General features: G+C 40.9%; 1 protein-coding gene across 1 annotated transcript in view; it reads left to right on the forward strand.

Moving 5' to 3' along the window:
• MAN2A1 (mannosidase alpha class 2A member 1) overlaps positions 1-15,154 on the forward strand; it is a 1,326,430-nt gene that overhangs the window by 1,050,663 nt on the left and 260,613 nt on the right. The window contains exon 18 of the mRNA XM_086961008.1: positions 1,768-1,909. Coding sequence (XP_086817134.1) covers positions 1,768-1,909 — 142 coding nt within the window. The remainder of the gene's footprint in view (positions 1-1,767; positions 1,910-15,154) is intronic.

A 15,154-nucleotide genomic window follows, 5' to 3' on the forward strand; every position in this document is an offset into this window, starting at 1 on the left:
TCCTTATCAGTTCCCTACCAACTCAGCATCAGCGCAGCGCCACCTCAGCACCAACGCAGCACAACATAAACATCAGCACCATTTTCGCATCAGTGCACCACCACCAACACAGCACCACCTCAGCAGAGCATCACCTCAACACAGCACCAACTCAGCACCACAACCTCAGCATATCTCTGCACCACAGCGTTACTCAGCACCACCTCAGTAACACTCATTATCACATCCACACCAGCACCACTACCTCTGCATCACTCAGCACCACCTGAGTATCATTCAGCATCACCTCTGCACCAGCACACCACCACCTCAGCCCCACTTCAGCATTACTTAGCACCACCTCAGTGTGCCCTCGAAATCTGGCATCTGCTGATTCTCTCCTAGTGCCCGTCCGCTGCTCGTGCTGTAATTCAGGTACTATTTCTCAATCTCATCCTCCTATTGTTTGTCCCTTCATTCAGAACAAAAAAAAAGCTATAATAAACCAGCATTACAACAGGCAGAAAGAGATTGTCAGCTTTGCAAGGACAAAAAAACTAGAAGACATGTTTGTTAATTCTTTTTTTAATTGCCATTTAACTGTACATAATGTCTTCTTTAAACTCCACTACATAACACTCCACAATACAAAATACTATTCCACATACTTACAAACAGTCCCACTCCACATAATTCCAATACACTCAAAAACACATAATTAGTATCCACATAATACAACTGCACATCATACCACTTAATTCCACCACACAAATCCACACCACGGTTTCACCCCACACATCACCACAACTAACAAGTCCAAACCAACCCAGATAATTGGTACACACCACATACATCCACTCCAATTCATAACACATAGGTAAGAGTCATTTACAATGCCAATAGTTCCAACTCTTTCCTTTCCTTTTTAAACACACAGATCTGATGTTTATCTCCTACCTATTTGTTCTTTTCCGTCACCAAAAATGCAAAGCTATACACACAGTTCCATGCCACACAATTCAGCTCCACATATTTCCAGTCCACACCACATAATTTAACACCAAATCACATAATGCAACAGAACACAATTACACAACACACCACATACATCCAATCCACACCACACAATTCCACATTGTGCCGCAAAATTCAACAGCACAACACATAATTAAACTGAACTACTTACCAATCCACAACACCAATCCCACTCCACATAATGCCTCTACACTGAATGCCACATAACTGCTAACCGTATATTTCCATAGCACACTATGCCACATAATGCCACTACACAAATCCACTCCACACAATTACAAACTACACAACTAACCAATCCAATCCAACCCATACAGTTCCACTACACACCACATACATACATACATTCTATAACACATTAGAAAAAATACATTGCCGTTTACAATGGCAACAGCTCCAACTCAAACAAATGCGAGATTGGTTGCATTTGCAATGCTTGTTTTTATAGAAATCCGTCCGTAGCTCAGCACTGAATCATGATATAGAAACGGGTAGGCACAGAAAAGATTTGTAGAATCTGGCTCCTAGGATTTTATACATAGGATCAACAAATACATGGGCCTTTGACTAGAGGTAAATAAAAAATAAATAATCAGTTTATTAGAGGTTGATGTTACCTTTTTATTAAGTAATAAATCTGTATTTAAATCCTGAGAGAACACCAATCTACCAAATGTTTTTGTAAATATTCATAAATGACAATAATGTTTATATCTTTTTGAGGTATGTATTCACTTATCTATTCATTTGTAGATTCAACCAAGACAGACAATGTCTAAATTGCCTCTTCAAGCCAATGTTTATCCTATGACTACAATGGCTTACGTGCAAGATCATAGCAGTCGTTTCACGCTTCACTCAGCACAGTCCTTGGGCATAGCAAGTTTCAAAAGTGGTCAGTATAAATTAACTTGTTAGAGATTTGTTTCTCAAATTCATGAAAGATCCATGTTATTTTCTATTAATGAATTACTATTTGTGATTTTAGGGCTATTGTCTGATTTTGTTGAGCCTTGGCTAATATTCAGATAGGTTTGTAGACTAAAAAAAATCCATGTGTTGAATGAATCTCGTACTTCATTTTATGGTCTTACATATTTGCGTTATTCTTCCAGAAGTCTTTTTGTGGGTGAACATGTATGTACATTGCCTATTTATATTTAAAATGATTGTTTAGCCCAAATGAAAAGTACATTTTCTAAAGGTTATATCACATTTTTAGTCCCAAAGGAAATGTAAATGTTTTAAGGGTTATATCATGTTCAGTTATAATATCCGGAGCAATTGTATTGAGTTTATAATTATTAAGAAAATCTGTTATCTTTGGAGGTGGGAGGGTGAAAGTGCTGCTAGTAATCCATGTTCAGGTTCCACTGCTATTTGTTTTGGATACCTAAACTTAAGGGATGGTACAGACTGTAGACTAGACAGTGAAGATTTTGAACAAAGTATTTTAAGGTGACACAGTTTTTACCCACATTTTGTATTTATATTTTCATCTGCAATCGTTATGACATCCACCTCACCTTTGTCCAACTCACACTCACCATTTAAATGCAGTAATACATGTCTGGATTTACATAGCCATAGATAGGGAAAGTGAAGCATTGTTGCCATATCAAGCACGTACGTATGCACACAATTTTAAGTCTCGTTTTAGAACTGATGTACTTGCAGTTTCTCACCTTTGATGAGCCATGGACAGGTTGAAGCATAGGAACATTGTAAATTTACCTGCTTTCATGGTTACCCCCACTTTTTAAAAGAGAGTGTGGAGGGTGCACAACTGGGTTGAAAAGGATGTTTGGCACAAAGTTGGAAAAGTTATGGGTGCTCTCACAGGGTGGTGTTCTCCGTCTGCACACCACTGACTAATACTGTAAAGTTGTGTATGCGGAAACCGCAGGTACATCCCCAATGAGGCACTCCAGTAATGATCATCAGACGTGATTCAAAAATTCGTTTGAAACATAACTTTTATTTTCTTCAATGTTTTTTTGTATGTTCCGTTTTGGTTATTTTACTGATATTTAAAGCATATCAGAGGACAACATCGTTGAACACATGAACAGTTATATCCAATGCATTTCGGGCTGTTCAGCCCTTGATCACGGAAAGGCTGAGGAGGAAGAGTACGAAGAAAATGTCAGGGGAAGTGTGATGGTACAACATAAGAATAATGTGCAAGTGCTCATGGTGCTAAACACTATTTAGATAGACGGGTGCCAACTAATGAAGTGGAGAGTGAGGGGGTTGTAACGGGATTCGTGTTTGGTGATAATAATGCAGGGAAGAATCAGCTTATACAGTCGGGTGATGGAAGTGAATAGTTATCATTAACGAAGTGCTCGAAGTGAGTTTTAAGCCGGTCAGGGAGTGCTCCGGAAAAGACCGGTTGCGTGTTCTCTAAGCGAACGAGTTGCGGGTCCGTAAGTCGGTTGCACTTACTTCATGATGAATAACGTGGTAGCGCCGAGACGTGTGCTCATGCAGGATACCGCCGGTTGTCTGGCGTGTTGGGAAAACACGGGAGGATAAATGGACAAACAGTGAGGACGGACTAAAACATGCGGGGAAGGTTGTGGTGGAAAGTGGAGCGGCCATGTTGGAACGGTACAGTGGTGGATTGACCAGTGAAGGATACAGGTACAGAAGCAAGGGGAACAATATGGACTCATGAAGATGTGTGAACGATATAAACTCATAAAAAACAACTAAATTCAGTGCGATCATTAAGCCCGTTCGGCTTAAGTGTCTGTAACATGTAGATCCATTCAAGTTCTCTCTTTAATAGAAACTTGGTGTTATCAGTCCCTTCTCTTTTGGAGACAGTTTCTAGAATGATGAATTTCATTTGGGCAATGGTGTGGCGAGCATCTATGAAATGCATGGCAATATTTGATTTTTCTGATTTCAGTCTGATGTTTGATTTATGCTCGTTGAGGCGTATTTTCATTTTCCGTTCAGTCTTGCCAATGTACAGTTTGCCACATGGGCATTTTAACGCATAGATCACGTTGGCTGTATCACAAGTTGCATCAACACGGAGTTTCACATTGTGTCCTTTCATTGGGTGCTGTATGGTATTTCCTTTTATTACATTATTGCAATGACTGCAGTTGAGGCACGGTTGAGTGCCACGGTGGTGTTTAGGTGTCTCTGTTGATCTTGCAAGAATTTCTTTTATGTTGTTACTCCTGGTGTGTGCGAATAATGGGAGTTTCGCAAAAATGCCCTGGAAATCGGGTTCATTCTGTAAAATGGGCCAGTGTTTACATATAATTTTCTTGTATTTAGGACTTGCAGTAGAAAATTTAGACACAAGAACCATGCGTTGATCTGGATTTTTCTGAGTTTTTGTCATGCTTTCTTCTCTCGATATGTTGGTGACACGAGCCCGTGCTTGTTGTAGAACGTTGTTGGGATAGCCTCGTTCAAGGAACCTGTTTTGCATTTCTGTGATGCGGTCTTCAACCAAAAGTTCATCAGACACTATGCGTCTGACACGTAGCATCTGAGTGTCAGACGCATAGTGATGTTTTTTAAGGGAACCTTGATGAAAACTGGCATAATGTAAACAGTTGTTGCGATCAGTACTTTTTCTGTAAAGGTCGGTGACCAATCCTTGTGGAGTATTTTTTATATGTACATCCAGAAATGCGATATCGGTATCGCTGATGAGCCATGTTAGTTTGATGCGTGGATCTTTGTTATTGATTTCAGTCATGAGGTCATGTAGGGTTTCCTTGGTATCTGACCATAGAAAGAATAGGTCGTCAATGTACCGCACGTACAATTTAGAATGATTCTGGAAATGAGGGTTGGTATATATGTGATGTCTTTCAAAATTTTCCATATATGTATTCGCGTATGACGGGGCAGCACAATTCCCCATAGCCATCCCTGAGAGTTGTAGAAACCATTGATCATCAACTGTAAAATAAGAGTGGTACAACGTGAAAATCATCAATTCAATCAAAAATGTTTGCATTTTCGAGTCGATTTCACTGTTGAGTAGGACTTGTTCAATTGCTTCGATGCCTCCTAAGTGTGGTATGGAGGTATACAGGGCGCTCACATCGGCAGTACATAAAACATACGGTTTATTGTTGGGATTTTCTATTTTGGAGAGTTTCATCAGAAAATCGGTAGTGTCTTTAATGTAACTGTCTGATTGAATCACTAGAGGTTGCAAATATTTATCAATGAACTTTCCAGTCATTTCATGTATAGACTGCTTAGTGGATACTATGGGCCTGAATGGCGGATCCATGAGGTTTTTATGGATTTTAGGGCTCATATGTATCGTTGGACTTTTTGGACAATAAATGAGCAGATATTTTTTGGTGCGTTCTTCGATAACCCCATTTTGGAATGCTTTGTGAACAATCTCTTTCAGCAAGTCTTGATATTCATTGGTGGGGTTACAGTTCAATGCCATATAGGTTGAGGTGTCTTCTATATGTTCTTTAAGTTTTTGTCTGTACATCTCGCTATCAAGTATAACTAACGCACCACCTTTATCAGCTTTAGTGATTTTGATATTAGGATTGTTAGCCAGCGACTTGAGAGTATCTCGATCTTTGGTAGTTAGGTTTTGGATTTTCCTTGGTGTTTTAAAGTTGATGTTAGTAAGGTCTTGCCGAACTAAAGTCTCAAATAGGTCTATACATTTGTGGCTGGTTGGTGCTAAATATGTGCTCGGTGGTCGTAATCCTTTGAGCTCATCATCTTTGGTTGTGGTTGAAGGAGGTAAAACATTATCGAAGAAATGCCTAAGTCTGAGTTTACGGGTGAATTTGAAAGTACTTACTTCAAGTTCCAACAGGTTAGTGGAGGTGGTTGGGATAAATGAAGTGCCCTTTTCAAGTAATTTCATTTGATAATCACTGATTTCTGTCTTCGAGATGTTGATTACGAGACTTGTTTCTTTTTGGCAATCGTGCTTCTCGTGGTTGGTGGACTTATGTCTTTGTCTTTTGTTTTTGCTCCGCCTGGGTCTTCGGGTGGAGTTTGGCCAACCTCTAAAAAAGACTGCGAGGTTGCAGGCATGTCTTGTGCTTGATTGGTGCTTGATGTGCTGGCCTGTTCTTTGTTGGGTGGTTGCCTGAAAGGTTGGGGACGCTTAGATGGAAGTTTAGTTGAATCTGAATCAGATGATGAAGTGTCCGTGTTCATGTTCGGTGGTTTGTTGCGGCGTCTTTGGGCGTAGACGTCGGCCCATGAGTAAACTTCATCCAGCTTGTAATCAAGCGTATCACGGCGAAATTTTCGGACTTTTCGTTCAAGTATTTCCTTCTGGTATTTGTCCAAGATTGTTTTAGTGTCTTCAAGTATAGATGTAAGTTCCTCAGGTGTTAGTAGGCTTTTGACTTCATCCTGTATTTCTTTCATTTCTGTCTCCAATTCTTTGAGGATACCGGCCAGTTCCTCTACAATCAATAATATAAGGTCAAGGCTACATTTGTTTAGTATCCCATTCCATTTTTCAAGGAAGCTTTTAGAATTTTTACATAACGAGGGTTTTAATGCGATGCGTAATCCGCGTGGGATCCTGAGTGCCCGGTGATAACGCAGTAAAGTGCTCGCGTGGAGCTTCTGGTTGATATGTCTTTTAGATAAGTAGATTAATTGTTTCACACATTGTTCCTTGTTTCTGGTGTTGGTGGTAGGGCTTATGTCTTCCTCAATCAGCGCATAGATTCTGTCTTTTTCTGTTTCATCATATGCCAATGTATGTGCTCTGGCTTCTGTGCTTCTGCTGATATCGTCGAATTGCATTTTGAGAGTGTGCTACCCCACCGAGGGCGGACAGTAGGAATATATCAAAAGAGAGTGTGGAGGGTGCACAACTGGGTTGAAAAGGATGTTTGGCACAAAGTTGGAAAAGTTATGGGTGCTCTCACAGGGTGGTGTTCTCCGTCTGCACACCACTGACTAATACTGTAAAGTTGTGTTTGCGGAAACCGCAGGTACATCCCCAATGAGGCACTCCAGTAATGATCATCAGACGTGATTCAAAAATTCGTTTGAAACATAACTTTTATTTTCTTCAATGTTTTTTTGTATGTTCCGTTTTGGTTATTTTACTGATATTTAATGCATATCAGAGGACAACATCGTTGAACACATGAACAGTTATATCCAATGCATTTCGGGCTGTTCAGCCCTTGATCACGGAAAGGCTGAGGAGGAAGAGTACGAAGAAAATGTCAGGGGAAGTGTGATGGTACAACATAAGAATAATGTGCAAGTGCTCATGGTGCTAAACACTATTTAGATAGACGGGTGCCAACTAATGAAGTGGAGAGTGAGGGGGTTGTAACGGGATTCGTGTTTGGTGATAATAATGCAGGGAAGAATCAGCTTATACAGTCGGGTGATGGAAGTGAATAGTTATCATTAACGAAGTGCTCGAAGTGAGTTTTAAGCCGGTCAGGGAGTGCTCCGGAAAAGACTGGTTGCGTGTTCTCTAAGCGAACGAGTTGCGGGTCCGTAAGTCGGTTGCACTTACTTCATGATGAATAACGTGGTAGCGCCGAGACGTGTGCTCATGCAGGATACCGCCGGTTGTCTGGCGTGTTGGGAAAGCACGGGAGGATAAATGGACAAACAGTGAGGACGGACTAAAACATGCGGGGAATGTTGTGGTGGAAAGTGGAGCGGCCATGTTGGAACGGTACAGTGGTGGATTGACCAGTGAAGGATACAGGTACAGAAGCAAGGGGAACAATATGGACTCATGAAGATGTGTGAACGATATAAACTCATAAAAAACAACTAAATTCAGTGCGATCATTAAGCCCGTTCGGCTTAAGTGTCTGTAACATGTAGATCCATTCAAGTTCTCTCTTTAATAGAAACTTGGTGTTATCAGTCCCTTCTCTTTTGGAGACAGTTTCTAGAATGATGAATTTCATTTGGGCAATGGTGTGGCGAGCATCTATGAAATGCATGGCAATATTTGATTTTTCTGATTTCAGTCTGATGTTTGATTTATGCTCGTTGAGGCGTATTTTCATTTTCCGTTCAGTCTTGCCAATGTACAGTTTGCCACATGGGCATTTTAACGCATAGATCACGTTGGCTGTATCACAAGTTGCATCAACACCGAGTTTCACATTGTGTCCTTTCATTGGGTGCTGTATGGTATTTCCTTTTATTACATTATTGCAATGACTGCAGTTGAGGCACGGTTGAGTGCCACGGTGGTGTTTAGGTGTCTCTGTTGATCTTGCAAGAATTTCTTTTATGTTGTTACTCCTGGTGTGTGCGAATAATGGGAGTTTCGCAAAAATGCCCTGGAAATCGGGTTCATTCTGTAAAATGGGCCAGTGTTTACATATAATTTTCTTGTATTTAGGACTTGCAGTAGAAAATTTAGACACAAGAACCATGCGTTGATCTGGATTTTTCTGAGTTTTTGTCATGCTTTCTTCTCTCGATATGTTGGTGACACAAGCCCGTGCTTGTTGTAGAACGTTGTTGGGATAGCCTCGTTCAAGGAACCTGTTTTGCATTTCTGTGATGCGGTCTTCAACCAAAAGTTCATCAGACACTATGCGTCTGACACGTAGCATCTGAGAAAATGGGAGATGTTTTTTAAGGGAACCTTGATGAAAACTGGCATAATGTAAACAGTTGTTGCGATCAGTACTTTTTCTGTAAAGGTCGGTGACCAATCCTTGTGGAGTATTTTTTATATGTACATCCAGAAATGCGATATCGGTATCGCTGATGAGCCATGTTAGTTTGATGCGTGGATCTTTGTTATTGATTTCAGTCATGAGGTCATGTAGGGTTTCCTTGGTATCTGACCATAGAAAGAATAGGTCGTCAATGTACCGCACGTACAATTTAGAATGATTCTGGAAATGAGGGTTGGTATATATGTGATGTCTTTCAAAATTTTCCATATATGTATTCGCGTATGACGGGGCAGCACAATTCCCCATAGCCATCCCTGAGAGTTGTAGAAACCATTGATCATCAACTGTAAAATAAGAGTGGTACAACGTGAAAATCATCAATTCAATCAAAAATGTTTGCATTTTCGAGTCGATTTCACTGTTGAGTAGGACTTGTTCAATTGCTTCGATGCCTCCTAAGTGTGGTATGGAGGTATACAGGGCGCTCACATCGGCAGTACATAAAACATACGGTTTATTGTTGGGATTTTCTATTTTGGAGAGTTTCATCAGAAAATCGGTAGTGTCTTTAATGTAACTGTCTGATTGAATCACTAGAGGTTGCAAATATTTATCAATGAACTTTCCAGTCATTTCATGTATAGACTGCTTAGTGGATACTATGGGCCTGAATGGCGGATCCATGAGGTTTTTATGGATTTTAGGGCTCATATGTATCGTTGGACTTTTTGGACAATCAATGAGCAGATATTTTTTGGTGCGTTCTTCGATAACCCCATTTTGGAATGCTTTGTGAACAATCTCTTTCAGCAAGTCTTGATATTCATTGGTGGGGTTACAGTTCAATGCCATATAGGTTGAGGTGTCTTCTATATGTTCTTTAAGTTTTTGTCTGTACATCTCGCTATCAAGTATAACTAACGCACCACCTTTATCAGCTTTAGTGATTTTGATATTAGGATTGTTAGCCAGCGACTTGAGAGTATCTCGATCTTTGGTAGTTAGGTTTTGGATTTTCCTTGGTGTTTTAAAGTTGATGTTAGTAAGGTCTTGCCGAACTAAAGTCTCAAATAGGTCTATACATTTGTGGCTGGTTGGTGCTAAATATGTGCTCGGTGGTCGTAATCCTTTGAGCTCATCATCTTTGGTTGTGGTTGAAGGAGGTAAAACATTATCGAAGAAATGCCTAAGTCTGAGTTTACGGGTGAATTTGAAAGTACTTACTTCAAGTTCCAACAGGTTAGTGGAGGTGGTTGGGATAAATGAAGTGCCCTTTTCAAGTAATTTCATTTGATAATCACTGATTTCTGTCTTCGAGATGTTGATTACGAGACTTGTTTCTTTTTGGCAATCGTGCTTCTCGTGGTTGGTGGACTTATGTCTTTGTCTTTTGTTTTTGCTCCGCCTGGGTCTTCGGGTGGAGTTTGGCCAACCTCTAAAAAAGACTGCGAGGTTGCAGGCATGTCTTGTGCTTGATTGGTGCTTGATGTGCTGGCCTGTTCTTTGTTGGGTGGTTGCCTGAAAGGTTGGGGACGCTTAGATGGAAGTTTAGTTGAATCTGAATCAGATGATGAAGTGTCCGTGTTCATGTTCGGTGGTTTGTTGCGGCGTCTTTGGGCGTAGACGTCGGCCCATGAGTAAACTTCATCCAGCTTGTAATCAAGCGTATCACGGCGAAATTTTCGGACTTTTCGTTCAAGTATTTCCTTCTGGTATTTGTCCAAGATTGTTTTAGTGTCTTCAAGTATAGATGTAAGTTCCTCAGGTGTTAGTAGGCTTTTGACTTCATCCTGTATTTCTTTCATTTCTGTCTCCAATTCTTTGAGGATACCGGCCAGTTCCTCTACAATCAATAATATAAGGTCAAGGCTACATTTGTTTAGTATCCCATTCCATTTTTCAAGGAAGCTTTTAGAATTTTTACATAACGAGGGTTTTAATGCGATGCGTAATCCGCGTGGGATCCTGAGTGCCCGGTGATAACGCAGTAAAGTGCTCGCGTGGAGCTTCTGGTTGATATGTCTTTTAGATAAGTAGATTAATTGTTTCACACATTGTTCCTTGTTTCTGGTGTTGGTGGTAGGGCTTATGTCTTCCTCAATCAGCGCATAGATTCTGTCTTTTTCTGTTTCATCATATGCCAATGTATGTGCTCTGGCTTCTGTGCTTCTGCTGATATCGTCGAATTGCATTTTGAGAGTGTGCTACCCCACCGAGGGCGGACAGTAGGAATATATCAAAAGAGAGTGTGGAGGGTGCACAACTGGGTTGAAAACCTGATTCAGATTCAACTAAACTTCCATCTAAGCGTCCCCAACCTTTCAGGCAACCACCCAACAAAGAACAGGCCAGCACATCAAGCACCAATCAAGCACAAGACATGCCTGCAACCTCGCAGTCTTTTTTAGAGGTTGGCCAAACTCCACCCGAAGACCCAGGCGGAGCAAAAACAAAAGACAGAGACATAAGTCCACCAACCACGAGAAGCACGATTGCCAAAAAGAAACAAGTCTCGTAATCAACATCTCGAAGACAGAAATCAGTGATTATCAAATGAAATTACTTGAAAAGGGCACTTCATTTATCCCAACCACCTCCACTAACCTGTTGGAACTTGAAGTAAGTACTTTCAAATTCACCCGTAAACTCCGACTTAGGCATTTCTTCGATAATGTTTTACCTCCTTCAACCACAACCAAAGATGATGAGCTCAAAGGATTACGACCACCGAGCACATATTTAGCACCAACCAGCCACAAATGTATAGACCTATTTGAGACTTTAGTTCGGCAAGACCTTACTAACATCAACTTTAAAACACCAAGGAAAATCCAAAACCTAACTACCAAAGATCGAGATACTCTCAAGTCGCTGGCTAACAATCCTAATATCAAAATCACTAAAGCTGATAAAGGTGGTGCGTTAGTTATACTTGATAGCGAGATGTACAGACAAAAACTTAAAGAACATATAGAAGACACCTCAACCTATATGGCATTGAACTGTAACCCCACCAATGAATATCAAGACTTGCTGAAAGAGATTGTTCACAAAGCATTCCAAAATGGGGTTATCGAAGAACGCACCAAAAAATATCTGCTCATTGATTGTCCAAAAAGTCCAACGATACATATGAGCCCTAAAATCCATAAAAACCTCATGGATCCGCCATTCAGGCCCATAGTATCCACTAAGCAGTCTATACATGAAATGACTGGAAAGTTCATTGATAAATATTTGCAACCTCTAGTGATTCAATCAGACAGTTACATTAAAGACACTACCGATTTTCTGATGAAACTCTCCAAAATAGAAAATCCCAACAATAAACCGTATGTTTTATGTACTGCCGATGTGAGCGCCCTGTATACCTCCATACCACACTTAGGAGGCATCGAAGCAATTGAACAAGTCCTACTCAACAGTGAAATCGACTCGAAAATGCAAACATTTTTGATTGAATTGATGATTTTCACGTTGTACCACTCTTATTTTACAGTTGATGATCAATGGTTTCTACAACTCTCAGGGATGGCTATGGGGAATTGTGCTGCCCCGTCATACGCGAATACATATATGGAAAATTTTGAAAGACATCACATATATACCAACCCTCATTTCCAGAATCATTCTAAATTGTACGTGCGGTACATTGACGACCTATTCTTTCTATGGTCAGATACCAAGGAAACCCTACATGACCTCATGACTGAAATCAATAACAAAGATCCACGCATCAAACTAACATGGCTCATCAGCGATACCGATATCGCATTTCTGGATGTACATATAAAAAATACTCCACAAGGATTGGTCACCGACCTTTACAGAAAAAGTACTGATCGCAACAACTGTTTACATTATGCCAGTTTTCATCAAGGTTCCCTTAAAAAACATCTCCCATTTTCTCAGATGCTACGTGTCAGACGCATAGTGTCTGATGAACTTTTGGTTGAAGACCGCATCACAGAAATGCAAAACAGGTTCCTTGAACGAGGCTATCCCAACAACGTTCTACAACAAGCACGGGCTCGTGTCACCAACATATCGAGAGAAGAAAGCATGACAAAAACTCAGAAAAATCCAGATCAACGCATGGTTCTTGTGTCTAAATTTTCTACTGCAAGTCCTAAATACAAGAAAATTATATGTAAACACTGGCTCATTTTACAGAATGAACCCGATTTCCAGGGCATTTTTGCGAAACTCCCATTATTCGCACACACCAGGAGTAACAACATAAAAGAAATTCTTGCAAGATCAACAGAGACACCTAAACACCACCGTGGCACTCAACCGTGCCTCAACTGCAGTCATTGCAATAATGTAATAAAAGGAAATACCATACAGCACCCAATGAAAGGACACAATGTGAAACTCCGTGTTGATGCAACTTGTGATACAGCCAACGTGATCTATGCGTTAAAATGCCCATGTGGCAAACTGTACATTGGCAAGACTGAACGGAAAATGAAAATACGCCTCAACGAGCATAAATCAAACATCAGACTGAAATCAGAAAAATCAAATATTGCCATGCATTTCATAGATGCTCGCCACACCATTGCCCAAATGAAATTCATCATTCTAGAAACTGTCTCCAAAAGAGAAGGGACTGATAACACCAAGTTTCTATTAAAGAGAGAACTTGAATGGATCTACATGTTACAGACACTTAAGCCGAACAGGCTTAATGATCGCACTGAATTTAGTTGTTTTTTATGAGTTTATATCGTTCACACATCTTCATGAGTCCATATTGTTCCCCTTGCTTCTGTACCTGTATCCTTCACTGGTCAATCCACCACTGTACCGTTCCAACATGGCCGCTCCACTTTCCACCACAACCTTCCCCGCATGTTTTAGTCCGTCCTCACTGTTGGTCCATTTATCCTCCCGTGTTTTCCCAACACGCCAGACAACCGGCGGTATCCTGCATGAGCACACGTCTCGGCGCTACCACGTTATTCATCATGAAGTAAGTGCAACCGACTTACGGACCCGCAACTCGTTCGCTTAGAGAACACGCAACCGGTCTTTTCCGGAGCACTCCCTGACCGGCTTAAAACTCACTTCGAGCACTTCGTTAATGATAACTATTCACTTCCATCACCCGACTGTATAAGCTGATTCTTCCCTGCATTATTATCACCAAACACGAATCCCGTTACAACCCCCTCACTCTCCACTTCATTAGTTGGCACCCGTCTATCTAAATAGTGTTTAGCACCATGAGCACTTGCACATTATTCTTATGTTGTACCATCACACTTCCCCTGACATTTTCTTCGTACTCTTCCTCCTCAGCCTTTCCGTGATCAAGGGCTGAACAGCCCGAAATGCATTGGATATAACTGTTCATGTGTTCAACGATGTTGTCCTCTGATATGCTTTAAATATCAGTAAAATAACCAAAACGGAACATACAAAAAAACATTGAAGAAAATAAAAGTTATGTTTCAAACGAATTTTTGAATCACGTCTGATGATCATTACTGGAGTGCCTCATTGGGGATGTACCTGCGGTTTCCGCAAACACAACTTTACAGTACCCCCACTTTTTGCCTGCTGTCAGTGTGTTTTGACTGTAGTTCGTTGGGATCCAACAAATCAGGACCCCAGAATCGGTGCCCTCTCTCCCAAAATGACTTTAGTAAGTACTCTTGTACCGCCACAATTGGTTACTGGTGAGCCCTAATAAGTCCCTAGTAAATGGTACTATGGTACCCAGGACATAGCACACCAGAGGTCTCCCATGGGCTGCAGCTTATATTATGCCACCCATGGGACTCCTCTTCAACTCTGACTACAGGCCTGCCATTGCAGGATGTGTGAGATGGTGCTTGCACCTCTCATAACAGATATGTTTTCGTATAGCTGAGGTCACTGCACTTAAAACTTATAAGCCACCCCTATGGAAGGCCCTGAGGGCAGGGTGCTTGGTTATAAGTGTAAGGGTGTGCCTGCATGAGCAGGACATCCCCACAAACTCCAAAGTCGATTCTCCAGACTTTCTAAGTGTGGTGAGCCATTTTAAGATGTATAGTGGACATCGGTCATTACAAGATGTTTATATAATAGCTGCGCAAAAACTGGTCATGTTTGGTATCTCTGCAGTCCAGAATACACACAGTTCTGTGTTAGTAAATAACATTGTTCGAATGAAATTCAAAACTATGTTAGATGTTCCAATGGATTTTTCAGTCACACTTGGCTCCAGAAAGCCATGACTTGACCACATTCAGCGCCCTTGGCAATCAGAGACGCTATGCGAGATTGCCTATGAGGTATAAGAATAGCCCCAGGGTTTTTACAGCCGGCATTATGTCGATTTTACATGAAATTGGCCCTGCTGCTTTTTCATACGTCGATGATCTTTACCTTTTTGATGATGAACTTAATCATCATCTTATGCGCAGGGCTTGCATTATTACGCATTGCACATCTTTAGGTTGCAAATTTAATTTTGCAAAATCGCATATTGCATTTAT

The sequence above is a fragment of the Lissotriton vulgaris genome, chromosome 3_1, assembly GCF_964263255.1.
Source record: "Lissotriton vulgaris chromosome 3_1, aLisVul1.2, whole genome shotgun sequence".
NCBI classification, from domain to species: domain Eukaryota; kingdom Metazoa; phylum Chordata; class Amphibia; order Caudata; family Salamandridae; genus Lissotriton; species Lissotriton vulgaris.